We start from the raw sequence: 13,120 nt of genomic DNA, 5'->3' as shown, positions 1-13,120 counted from the left end.
AGTCAAAACTCTAATCAGTCCAACTTTCTAAAGGTCTCTGTTCCTCCTGCAATAGCAGGTAGTCACCAACTCGGATGACGTCAGTGTTGTAGAGACCATTTGTAATAGTGAGACATCCCCAAACAAAGGATGTAGATCATAAGGCAGAAAGTATCTCAATGTTTTAGGATCCTACTATTCTTTCAGAATCATACATGACAACTAAATCAGGATTATATATTTAAGACTGAACAAAAATGTGTCCATGTACTGTAGATAACGATTTTTTAAAAATTACTCCTTTTCTTTCTTCTCTCTTTAAATCCCGAAGTTTCCGTATATCTTTGCAGATCATTCCTTACCAGACTAAATTTATAACGAGTTTATGGGGCCAGGAGAACATTATTGGACAAAATTAAGTTTATGAGAATTAGGTGAGATTATAGAAAAAGGGAAGGTAGAGAGACAATAAAATGACAATGCGACTACAGTCCCTAGAGCACAATACTGGAGAGAAATTGATGGCAAAAGGTGAATTAAACATTCATTCCACAGGATCAAAACTCATTTGTCTCACATTTCAAATGTACATATGAAAAAACTAAGTGTGAGGATTCATTTGACCTGATTACTGAAATTCTTTGCAAAACACTAATATGAACTCAACCCCAAAGAATAAAACCCCAGATTACACATTATCATTCTGACGACTGAAGTCTAACCGGCAGAAAGTTGGCCTCACAACACAAAATGAAAAACCAAGGCTCAATCTGTTCCTGTCCGCTGAAAAAATTATCTCATTGGGAAGAAAACAGAAAGGGAGCAACCAGTTTCCTGTGCTACTCAAGTTCCCTATCCCAGTAATCACCAATTTATTTTTTTGAATTTTACCCAATTTTTTTGACCTTGTAAACCTGAAAGAAATGAGTTGTAAAGGAATGTCATTTCCCATGCTTTCCTCCTAAGGCTCAATTGCTGAGTGAGGCGTGCTTTTTGTTCCCAAGTTCTCTAACCCCTGTGAGATATTGCTATTTCACGTGTCTTCTTAGCCCCACAAAATGGCTCCCTTTGTGCCACTTGGCCAGGACCCCGAGGCTAGCCACACATGAATGCAGGTCATAATCGATGTAAAATACATGCTCAAAAAAGTGAAATTTAAGCTTCCTCCAAGCCTTGAGGAGGATCCCAGACATAACTGTAACCCACCTTAAAGAACAGTGTGCAATTAGCTGAGACAATGTGGACACCTTCTACAGAATCCAAACCCTTCCACCAAGTTAAGCAAGGACTTGAAAAGGGTTCCTGTCCAAACACTGTACCCAGTGCCTCAAGCCCAAAAAGCAGTGGGATGAAGGGCAAGAAAAATCCCCCGCTTCCCAGGTAGAGCTACCACGTTAGAGACAATGGATGTCTCCGGCCCCGCCCAAGAACAAGAAACCTCCTCCTGCAAGGGAACCAGGGCCAGGGATGAACTCATTGGGCAAACGTCAAAGGAGGAAGCGAAGGTAGGATGCAAAGACCATCGTCCGAAGGTTTAAGCGCAGAAAACCCACTCGGGTTGGCTCATTCCCCCTCCCTCTTAGAAATGAGCGCAGGGAGGGGGAGAAGGGGTCTTTCCTTTGTTAGGAAAGGGGAGACACTTGGAAGAGGGGAGGCACTTCGAGGAGGGGAAGAACGGTTGGGTCCTGAATGCGGGGTGAAGGGTCGTGATGACCAGCCCCGCCCGACCACAAATGCACCTGCCAGGTAGGTCCGAATAAGGAGTGGGGCACGGCGAGGGTAAGGAGCCCCCCGGACCTAATCGATCCGGTCTCCGGATCCGATGGCTGCGCGCGAGAGCAAGACCAACCGCATGCCACGGGCCAAAGGCAGGAGCGCGTGGCCCAGCAATGGGACAATAGGGCCTGACCATGCATGGGGCCCTAAAGGCTCCCCGGGCACCTGGGGGGCCAAGCCCACCACCCTGGGGATGGACCAGCCCGGATGCCCACAGAAGAAAGGGAAGCCCTCCCCACAGGTTCCGATTAACGAAAACCGGCCGTGCTCCGAGGGGCGACCAGCTCCGGCCTCCCCAGCCCCTGGCTCCGTGGGAGGAATGAATGGAAAGCAGCAGGGACCCGGGTGGGGCCGGCGCGCAGGACTCGCCAGGCGGCACAAAGGCGGCGCCGACGGCAGAACCCCGCCACCCGCCCCGGAGCGAGCACAGCGCACCGGGCTTGTTACCCGCAACGACCGGCGCGAGGCCCCGCCGGCAGCGGCCCTCCCGGCCCCTCAGCCCCGTGCGGCTCGGGCGCGACCCGGTTGCCTCACCGGGAGCTATTCCTGCTGTTAGGGTCGACTCCCTTGAAGGTGGTCGTCGTGGTCATGGCGCCGAGGAGCGAGGTAGGCTGGCGCGGGAGCAGAACGCTCAAAGGGTCGGACCCCAGGTGCGCAGGGTAACTCCACACCCAAGAGCCGGCCACCGCCGCAGGAGCCGCCGCCGCCGCCTGTCCGGGCGATCGACGCCTTTATAGACATCTCAAAGCCCTCCCCCTAATCCTCCGGCATTGGCCGATTCAAATGAACCCTTTCGTTTCTATTGGCTCTCTGGAGTGCCAAGCACCATGCGGCATTACGATGGGCTGTGGCGGCCACGGCTCAGCCTAAGCCCGCCCCCTTCCTGGACTGGGAAGGCCTTGGGACGCTCTCCCCTCCCCCACCCCAAAATCTCGGCGATGATTGGACAGAAGGCGAATCTAACTCGCGCTGGGTACAAGTCGTGCTGGCTGTCACTTTAAAACGTTACCTGACAGAGGGTGAAGCTCTTTCTTGGGGAGTTACAACCTTGGCAAGCAGAAGGGAGATTTGTCACTGTTACTATTCTCTCATTTGCTTTACTGATGGTGGAATAGTAAGGGCATCCTCCTTAAAGGATGAAAAGTACTGCAACAAGTTGACATATTTATTGAATACCTACTGTGTGTCCCATTTAGAAACCTAATAGTCTCAAAGCAGCAGCACTATGAGTCAGCAACAGAGAGCACGCCAAGATGATCCCTTTTAAAAGGACTGGAAATTCTTTACATTTTAATCTTACTGTTTAGTTGTAATGGGTGGTGCATGTACTGGGTGAAAATTACAGTCGCTCCTATTTGGGGGCCTATTCTAAGGCTGGTTAATGCCTGGCACCAGGAATGGCCTCATTCCCTGCTACCAAGACTATGGGAGCAGCTCAGGCCTCTGCAGCTGTTTATAACCCTTAAGTCATGACTCTTCCACCTGTCTGGGTAAATCTATCCACGCAACAAATGCAGACACACTTGGAGGACTCAGGAATGATGGTTTACAAGATCATAATAGGAAAGCCTTGGGCAAAAGAGGGCAGGCAGTTGATAGATAAGCCCTTCTCATGTCTTGCATATTTCCTCAAGGCAGATGTCTTTGCTCAATATTTCCAAAATAATTGAACCACATTCCTCTTTGCAAAGCCACCTTCCAGGTAGTTGGAAGTTTGTATTCTGGGCAGTCTAGGTTAACCACCCTCCGCCTGGGCTTTCATGAAAAGCCAGTGAGAAGTTCTCTTCTAGAAAGCATGGATCATGCATTTATGTGCTTACCACAACAGTGTGAAGCACACCAATTTTTTGCGTTAGAAAGTTCCCTTTTTTCTTTCTTTTTTTGAAGTGGAGTTTCGCTCTTGTCACCCAGACTAGAGTGCAATGGCGCTCAATGCAACCTCTATCTCCCAGGTTCAAGCAATTCTCCTGCCTCAGCCTTCCTAGTAGCTGGAACTACAGGCACGTGCCACCACCCCTCATTTTTGTATTTTTAGTAGAGATGGCATTTCACCATATTGGCCAGGCTGGTCTCAAACTCCTGACCTCAGGTGATCCACCCTCCTTGGCCTCCCAAAGTGTGGGGATTACAGGCGTAAGCCACCACACCTGGCCAAAATCTTACCATTCCTTTTTTTTTTTTTTTTTTTTTTTGAGACAGAGTCTTGCTCTGTCACTCAGGCTGGAGTACAGTGGCGTGATCTCTGCTCACTGCAACCTCCACCTCCCAGGTTCAAGCGATTCTCCTGCCTCAGCCTCCCAAGTAGCTGGGACTACAGGTGCATGCCATTATGCCTGGCTAATTTTTTGTAGTTTATTAGTAGAGACAGGGTTTCACCATGTTAGCAAGCATAGTCTCACTCTCCTGACCTCGTGATCCACCCACCTTGGCCTCCCAAAGTGCTGGGATTACAGGCATGAACCACCACATGCCGGGCCCATCTTCCCAATCTTTTTTTTTGAGATGGAGTCTTGCTGTGTTGCCCAGGCTGGAGTGCAGTGGCACAATCTCAGCTCACTGCAAGCTCCGCCTCCCGGGTTCACGCCATTCTCCTGCCTCAGCTTCCTGAGTAGCTGGGACTACAGGCACCCACCACCACACCCGGCTAATTTTTTGTATTTTTAGTAGAGATGGGGTTTCACTGTGTTAGCCAGGATGGTCTCGATCTCCTGACCTCATGATCTGCCTGCCTCGGCCTCCCAAAGTGCTGGGATTACAGGCGTGAGCCACTGCGCCTGTCCAATCTTCCCATTCTTAAATGGCTGAGCCTACATTTCCAAAACCTTAAAAGAAAACAAAAAATCAGACCAATCTAGTCAGTGAGCATGCCTTCCTCAGAAATCATATAATTACCAACTAGGAGGTAGTGGAGTATAGTGGTTGCTGGCTCAGACTCTCATGGGAGAAATTGGGATTGGAATCACGACCCTTACCTTTTCTGAGCACTAGTTTTCACCTTTCTGAAATAAACACACAATAGTACCTGGGGTCCATGGAGTTTTGAGGACTAAATGACCTCATGGATGTAAACTGCTTGGCTCAATATACAAGTCATCAAAGTGATAGTCCATTTTATTATCACACTTATTTAGAAAGCAATCACATACTCGTATGTTAAATGAGGGGTTTGGACTTGACTCACAGGGTCCTTTGGCTTACATTTTCAGGTTGTACTTATTTCCTTGCAGTCTAGTAGAAGATAGCTTGGTGAGGCAATGCTACAATAGACTAGAAATCAAAAGACCGAAGTTCTGGTTTTGCCTTTTCCCAATATAAGACACTGGTACATCATTCATGCCGTCAAGCCTCATTTTTCTTTTCTATAAAATGGGATTGCAGGCTGGCCACGGTGGCTCACGCCTGTAATCCCAGCACTTTGGGACACAGAGGTGGGCGGATCAGAAGGTCAGGAGTTCGAGACCAGCCTCACTAACATGGGGAAACCCCATCTCTACTAAAAATATTAAAAAATTAGCTGGGCGTGGTGATGCACCTGTAATCCCAGCTACTCACAAGGTTGAGGCAGGAGAATCGCTTGAACTCGGAAGGCGGAGGTTGCAGTAAGCCGAGATCATGCCATTGCACTCCAGCCTAGGCAAAATGAGTGAAACTCCTTCTCAAAAAAAAAAAAAGGGATTAACAGCACTTGTGTTACTGGAAAGGTGTCCCAATCCAGACCCCAAGAGAGGTTTCTTGGATATCATGAAGAAGAGTTCAGAGCAAGTGTCTATAAAGTGAAAGCAAGTTTATTAAGAAAGTAAAGAAACACACCGGGCGCGGTGGCTCATGCCTGTAATCCCAGCACTTTGGGAGGCTGAGGCGGGCTGATCACGAGGTCAGGAGATCGAGACCATCCTGGATAACACGGTGAAACCCCATCTATACTAAAAATACAAGAAATTCGTCGGGTATGGTGGCGGGCGCCTGTAGTCCCAGCTACTCAGGAGGCTGAGGCAGGAGAATGGCATGACCCTGGGAGGCAGAGGTGGCAGTGAGCTGAGATCATGCCACTGCACTGTAGCCTGGGCGACAGAGCGAGACTCCGTTTCAAAAAAAAAAAAAAAAGTAAAGAAACAAAAGAATGGTTACTCCACAGGTAGAGCAGCCAGGAAGGCTGCTGGTTACCCATTTTTATAGTTTTCTTTTTTTTTTTGAGACAGAGTCTGGTTCTATCGCCCAGGCTAGAGTGCAGTGGCGTGATCTCGGCTCACTGAAACCTCTGCCTCCCAGGTTCACGCCATTCTCCTGCCTCAGTCTCCCAAGGCAGTGGGGACTACAGGTGCCCGCCACCACGCCCGGATAATTTTTTATATTTTTAGTAGAGACGGGGTTTTACCGTGTTAGACAGGATGGTCTTGATCTCCTGACCTTGTGATCCGCCCGCCTCAGCCTCCCAAAGTGCTGGGATTGCAGGCATTAGGCACCGCGCCAGCCAGTTATTTCTTGATTATATGCTAAACAAGGGCTGGACAATACCCAGAACTGAGGGTTTCTCCCCTTTTTAGACCACATAGGGTAACTTCCTGATGTTGCCATGGCATTTGTAAACTGTCATGGTGCTGGAGAGGCTGTAGCAGTAAGGATGACTCTCTTTTTTTTTTTGAGATGGAGTCTTGCTTTGTCACTCAGGCTAGAGTGCAGTGGCGCAATCATGGCTCACTGCAAGCTCTGCCTCCCGGGTTCACACCATTCTTCTGCCTCAACCTCCCGAGTAGCTGGGACTACAGGCGCCCGCCACCACGCCCTGCTAATTTTTAGGATGACTCTCATTGCCATCTTGGTTTTGGTGAGTTTTGACCGACTTCTTAACTGAAAACTCTTTTATCAGCAAGATCTTTATGACCTGTATCTTGTGCTGACTTCCTATCTCATCCTGTGACTTAGAACGCCTAATTGTCTGGGAATGCAGCCCATTAAGTCTCAGCCTTATTTTATCCAGAACTTATTCAAGATGGAGTTACTCTGGTTCAAACGCCTCTGACACCTGTTCTGAATTATGAAGGCTGGAATGAGATAAATATAAGAATGTACATGCTGGACAGGCAAGGTGGCTCACATCTGTAATCCCAGCACTTTCGGAGGCCAAGGTGGGTGGATCACGAGGTCAGGAGTTCAAGTCCAGCCTGGCCAGTATGGTGAAACCCCATCTCTACTAAAAATACAAAAATTAGCTGGGTGTGGTGGCACACCCCTGTAGTCCCAGCTGGTCAGGAGGCTGAAGCAGGAGAATCGCTTGAACCTGGGAGGCGGAGGTTGCACTGAGCCCAGATCATACCACTGCACTCTAGCCTGGTTGACAGGGCAAGACTCCATCTCAAAAAAACCAGAGGCCGGGCGCGGTGGCTCAAGCCTGTAATCCCAGCACTTTGGGAGGCAGAGACGGGCGGATCACGAGGTCAGGAGATCGAGACCATCCTGGCTCACACGGTGAAACCCCGTCTCTACTAAAAAATACAAAAAACTAGCCGGGCGAGGTGGCGGGCGCCTGTAGTCCCAGCTACTTGGGAGGCTGAGGCAGGAGAATGGCATAAACCCGGGAGGCGGAGCTTGCAGTGAGCTGAGATCCGGCCACTGCACTCCAGCCTGGGCGACAGGGCAAGACTCCGTCTCAAAAAAAAAAAAAAAAAAAAAAAAAACCAGAAAACTTTCTATTAGAAGTGCCCCATCCTGGCTGCACATCAGAATCACCTATGAAATTTTTGAAGAATACAAATGAATGCCAGGTCTCCACCCAAAATCTACTAAATTGCAATTTCTGGGGTGAGGGTTTAGTCATGGATATCTTTAAAATGTTAAACAGGTAATTCTCATTTACAGCTTAGGCTGAGAACCTTTGCTACAAAGGTAAGGAATCAGTCCCAGGAGAACCCTTTTAATCTAAACTGATTTATGAATCACAGCAAATGTATGTAAAACAAACAAGTGAGTAAGGCTGTTGGCCTATTTGGCATATTTGTTTAAGTTCTCAAGTTAACCAAAAAATCAAAGGAAACAGAAGAAAGATTAATTCTGATGACAAGGAATGGTCTAACAGCTTCTTCATGACCTATAGCAGTGTTTCTTAAACTTATTTTTTTTGAGACAGAGTCTTGCTCTAAATAACCCAGGCTAGAGTGCAGTGGCACAATCTCAGCTCTCTGCAGCCTCCACTTCCTGGACTCAAGGAATCCTCCCACATCAGCCTCCTGAGTAGCTGGGACTACAGGCACATGCCACCACACCTGGCTTTGGTTGTTGTTGAGACAGAGTCTTGCTATGTCACTGAGGCTGCTCTCGAACTCCTGGCTCCAAAGGATTCTCCCACCTCTGCCTCCCAATGTGCTGAGATTACAGGCTTGAGTTAACTGTGCCCAGCCTCTTGAACTTCTCTGAAAGCAAAACTCATATATATAAAATAGAATTAACAGCAAAGCAGCTGTGATTAAAACTGGGCAGAGGGTCCCAGATCCTGGCCCTCTCTCCCTCTGTCCTTCGTCACCTTTTTCTTGACTGTCCTCATAAAACAATACCAGGTTTCCATTAAGATTCCATTTTAAAACCACCGCTGGCCAGGTGCGTGTTGGCTCACGCCTATAATCTCAACACTTTGGGAAGCTGAGGCGGGCAGATCACAAGGTCAACAGATCAAGGCCATTTTGGCTAACTCAGTGAAACACCATCTCTACTAAAAATACAAAAATTAGCCAGGCATGGCAGCACGTGCCTGTAGTCCCAGCTACTCAGGAGGCTGAGGCAGAAGAATTCGCTTGAACCTGAGAGGCCGAGGTTGCAGTGAGCCGAGATCCCACTACTGCATTCCAGCCTGGCAACAGAGCTAGACTCCGTCTCAAAAAAAAAAAAAAAAAAAAAAAAAAAGAAAGAAAAAAAAAAAGCAGGGGGGTGGTGGCTCAGGCCTGTAATCCCAACACTTTGGGAGGCCGACACGAGTGGATCACAAGGTCAGGAGATGGAGACCATCCTGGCTAACACGGTGAAACCCTATCTCTACTAAAAATACAAAAAATTAGCTGGGCACAGTGGCGGGCGCCTGTAGTCCCAGCTACTCAGGAGGCTGAGGGAGGAGAATGGCGTAAACCCAGGAGGCAGAGCTTGCAGTGAGCTGAGATCCGGCCACTGCACTCCAGCCTGGGTGACAGAACAAGACTTCATCTCAAAAAAAAAAAAAAAAAAAAGTTACAAAAAATTAGCTGGGCGTGGTGGCACATGCCTGTAGTCCCAGCTACTCAGGGGGCTGAGGCTGGGGAATCACTTGAACCCGGGAGGCAGAGATTGCAGTGAGCTGAGATGGCGACATTGCACTCCAGCCTGGGTGACAGGGCAAGACTCCATCTCAAAAAAAAAAAAGAGGGCCGGGCGCGGTGGCTCAAGCCTGTAATCCCAGCACTTTGGGAGGCCGAGATGGGCGGATCACGAGGTCAGGAGATCGAGACCATCCTGGCTGACACGGTGAAACCCCGTCTCTACTTTAAAAATACAAAAAACTAGCCGGGCAAGGTGGCGGGCACCTGTAGTCCCAGCTACTCGGGAGGCTGAGGCAGGAGAATGGCGTGAACCCGGGAGGCGGAGCTTGCAGTGAGCTGAGATCCGGCCACTGCACTCCAGCCTGGGCGGCAGAGCGAGACTCCGTCTCAAAAAAAAAAGAAAAAAGAAAAAGTCACTGCTATGGCCGGGCGCAATGGCTCATGCCTATTAGCCCAGTACTTTGGGATGCCAGATTACCTAAGGTCAGGAGTTTGAGACCAGCTTGGCTAACATGGTGAAAATCCGTCTCTACTAAAAATACAAAAATTCGCCGAGCATGGTGGTACACACCTGTAATCCCAACTACTCAGGAGGCTGAGGCAGGAGAATTGCTTGAACCTAGAGGTGGAGGTTGCATTGAGCCAAGATCATGCCACTGCACTCCACCCTGGGTGACAGAGCGAGACTTCTCAAAAAAATAACAACAAAAACCCACTGCCTTATATACTTGTCAATTTCACCTGCTTTTAAAATGCAGGTATGAGGAGAATGGGCTAGGCACAGTGGCTCATACCTGTAATCCTAGCAGTTTGAGAGGTTGAGGCAGGAGGATTGCTTGAGCCCTGGAGTTCAAGACAAGCCTGGGCAACATAGCAAGACCCCATAACTAGTTTTATTAAAAAGTAAATGTAAGGCCAGACACGGTGGCTCACGCCTCTAATCCCAGCACTTTGGGAGGCTGAGGTGGGCAAACCACTTGAGGTCAGGAGTTTGAGACTAGCCTGGTCAACATGGTGAAATCCTGTCTCTACTAAAAGTACAAAAATTAGCTGGGCATGTCAGTGGGCCCCAGTAATCCCAGCTACTTGGGAGGCTGAGGCAGGAGAATCCCTTGAACCTGGGAGGCAGAGGCTGCAGTGAGCTGATATTGCGCCACTGCACTCCAGCCTGGGTAACGGAGGCTGTTTTTTGTTTGTTTGTTTGTTTGACTCCATCTCAAAAAAAAAAAGAAATTGGGCCACGCGCGGTGGCTCACGCCTGTAATCCCAGCACTTTGAGAGGCTGAGGCAGGCAGACCACAAGGTCAAGAGATTGAGACCGGCGGGGGGCGGGGGCTCAAGCCTGTAATCCCAGCACTTTGGGAGGCCGAGACGGGCGGATCACGAGGTCAGGAGATTGAGACCATCCTAGCTAACACGGTGAAACCCCATCTCTACTAGAAAATACAAAAAACTAGCCGGGTGAGGTGGTGGGCGCCTGTAGTCCCAGCTACTCAGGAGGCTGAGGCAGGAGAATGGCGTAAACCCAGGAGGCAGAGCTTGCAGTGAGCTGAGATCCGGCCACTGCACTCCAGCCTGGGCGACAGAGCAAGACTCCGTCTCAAAAAAAAAAAAAAAAAAAAAGAGATTGAGACCATCCTGGCCAACATGGTGAAATGCTGCCTCTACTAAAAACACAAAAATTAGCTGGGCATGGTGGCGTGTGCCTGTAATCCCCGCTACTCAGGAGGCTGAGACAGGAGAATCGCTTAAACCCAGGAGGTGGAGGTTGCAGTGAGCCAAGATCGTGCCACTGCACTCCAGCCTGGTGACAGAGCGAGACTCCATCTCAAATAATAATAATAATAATTTTTTTAAAAGAGCAGAATGAGCAGTTGCCCATACTCTTGGTAACTTTTCATGCTTTTAAGTGCTCTTCAATTTCCTTTAGACCCCTGCTGCTATTTTCCTACCATATTCAAAGCCCTAGTCTTCCATTTGTAATTCAGAAAGCTTAGTAATCAGTTTTCACAGTAGGCTTTTGCAAACCCAGTATTCTCAGTATATTCTCAGAACACAAGATACTGTTTTGAAGCAAGTGGCAATAAATCCTTACTATTTAAAAGGTATCAGAAAATGTTTGAATATTTAAAACCCTAATAATTTTCCTTTAATATGGACAGGAATCCTGTTAGATTTGAAATTTGTTGCTGGGTAAGTGAAAAGTTTTACTCAAGAATATAAGGCCAGGCACGGTGGCTCACGCCTGTAATCCCAGCACTTTGGGAGGCTGAGGTGGGCGGATCGAGAGGTTAGGAGTTCCAGACCAGCCTGGCCAACATGGTAAATCCTCATCTCTAGTAAAAATACAAACATTAGCTGGGCGTGGCAGTGGGTGCCTGTGCTCCCAGCTACTTGGGAAGCTGAGGCAGGAGAATCACTTGAACCCTGGGAGACGGCGTTCATGCCATTGCACTCTAGCCTAGGCAAAAGAGCAAGACTGTGTCTCAAAAAAAAAAAAAAAAAAAAAAAAAAAGGCCGGGCCCAGTGGCTCACACCTGTAATCCCAGCACTTTGGGAGGCCAAGGCGGGTGGATCACCTGAGGTCAGGCATTGAGACCAGCCTGGCCAACATGGTGAAACCCCATCTCTACTAAAAACAAAACACAAAAATTAGCCGGGTGTAGGCCGGGCATGGTGGCTTAGGCCTGAAATTCAGACACTTTGGGAGGCCAAGGTGGGCAGATCACCTGAGATTAACATTTGAGACCATCCTGGCCAACATGGTGAAACCCTGTCTCTACTAAAAATACAAAAATTAGCCGGGTGTGGTAGCTGAGGAGAATCACTTGAACTTGGGAGGCAGAGGTTGCAGGGAGCCAATGTCGCCCACTGCACTCCAGCCTGGGCAACAGAGCAAAACTCCATCTCAAAACAAAACAAAACAAAAAGCTGGGTGCAGTGGCTCATGCCTGTAATCCCAGCACTTTGGGAGGCTGAGGTGGGCGGATCACAAGGTCAGGAGATTGAGACCACGGTGAAACCCCATCTCTAGTAAAAATACAAAAAAATTAGCTGGGCGCAGTGGCGGGTGCCTGCAGTCCCAGCTACTCGGGAGGCTGAGGCAGCAGAATGGCGTGAACCCGGGAGGTGGAGCGTGCAGTGAGCAGAGAATGCACCACTGCACTCCAGCCTGGGCAACAGAGCGAGACTCCATCTCAAAAAAAAAGAAAAAGAAAAAAAAAGAATATTAAAAAAATATAAGAAGCCTGGATAACATGGCAATACTCCATCTCTACAAAAAACAGAAAAGTTAGCCAGGAGTGGAGGTGCCTGCCTTTAGTCCCAGCTACTCCAGAGACTAAGAGGTGGGAGGATCAATCTGGCCTAGTGGCTCACCCTGTAATCCCAGCACTTTGGGAGGCCGAGGAGGGTGGATCACCTGAAGTCAGAAGTTCGAGATCAGCCTGGCCAACAAGGTGAAAACCCATGTTTACTAAAAATACAAAATTAGCCACACGTGATGGCACACACCTGTAATCCCAGCTACTTAGCAGGCTGAGGCAGGAAGAATCACTTGAACCCAGGTGGCACAGTTTGCAGTGAGCCAAGATCTCCTGACCTCGAACTCCTGACCTCATGATCCATTCACTTCAGCATCCCAAAGTGCTAGGATTACAGGCATGAGCCTCCATTTCTGGCCTCTCTGTAATTTTAACCAGCCTCAACTTATCCCAGAATGCCAAAGGAAATGGCAATCTACACTGCCCTTCTTCTTGCAATTTACTCTCCCTAGATTCTGCGATCTAGATTGAACCAATCTCAGATGGTGTCTTTCAGTATGATCCAGTAGACATATATTATTTTGTTTTTTGGTTTTTTTTTTTTGAGACAGAGTCTCGCTCTGTCACCCAGGCTGGAGTGCAGTGGCATGATCTCAGCTCACTGCAAACTCCGCCTCCTGGGTTCACGTCATTCTCCTGCCTCAGCTTCCCGAGTAGCTGGGACTACAGGTGCCCACCACCACCACGCCTAATTTTTTTTTTTTTTTTTTTTTGTATTTTTAGTAGAGACAGGGTTTCATGTATTAGCCAGGATGGTCTTGA

General features: G+C 48.6%; 3 protein-coding genes across 8 annotated transcripts in view; 1 reads left to right on the top strand and 2 right to left on the bottom strand.

Annotated features, from left to right (window-relative positions):
- The window catches only part of JPT1 (Jupiter microtubule associated homolog 1), a 135,996-nt gene that overhangs the window by 18,217 nt on the left and 104,659 nt on the right, over positions 1-13,120 (bottom strand). For 2 of the 4 annotated variants that reach the window (XM_050764504.1, XM_050764503.1), the window contains exon 2: positions 2,290-2,460. In XM_050764504.1, coding sequence (XP_050620461.1) covers positions 2,290-2,345 — 56 coding nt within the window. In that variant the 5' untranslated portion in view covers positions 2,346-2,460. Of the gene's footprint in view, positions 1-2,289; positions 2,476-10,748; positions 10,753-13,120 lie in introns of those variants that run through there. The other 2 variants (XM_050764502.1, XM_050764501.1) reach the window with 2 other exon arrangements.
- The window catches only part of MRPS7 (mitochondrial ribosomal protein S7), a 172,036-nt gene that overhangs the window by 55,995 nt on the left and 102,921 nt on the right, over positions 1-13,120 (top strand). The gene's annotated exons all lie outside the window — the stretch shown is intronic.
- Positions 1-13,120, bottom strand: part of ATP5PD (ATP synthase peripheral stalk subunit d) — a 221,631-nt gene that overhangs the window by 128,040 nt on the left and 80,471 nt on the right. The window lies entirely within an intron of this gene.

Source organism: Macaca thibetana, chromosome 16 (genome assembly GCF_024542745.1).
Source record: "Macaca thibetana thibetana isolate TM-01 chromosome 16, ASM2454274v1, whole genome shotgun sequence".
Classification (NCBI taxonomy): Eukaryota; Metazoa; Chordata; class Mammalia; order Primates; family Cercopithecidae; genus Macaca; species Macaca thibetana.
The sequence above is the reverse complement of the archived record's forward strand: the minus strand, read 5'-3'. Positions and strand labels throughout refer to the sequence as shown.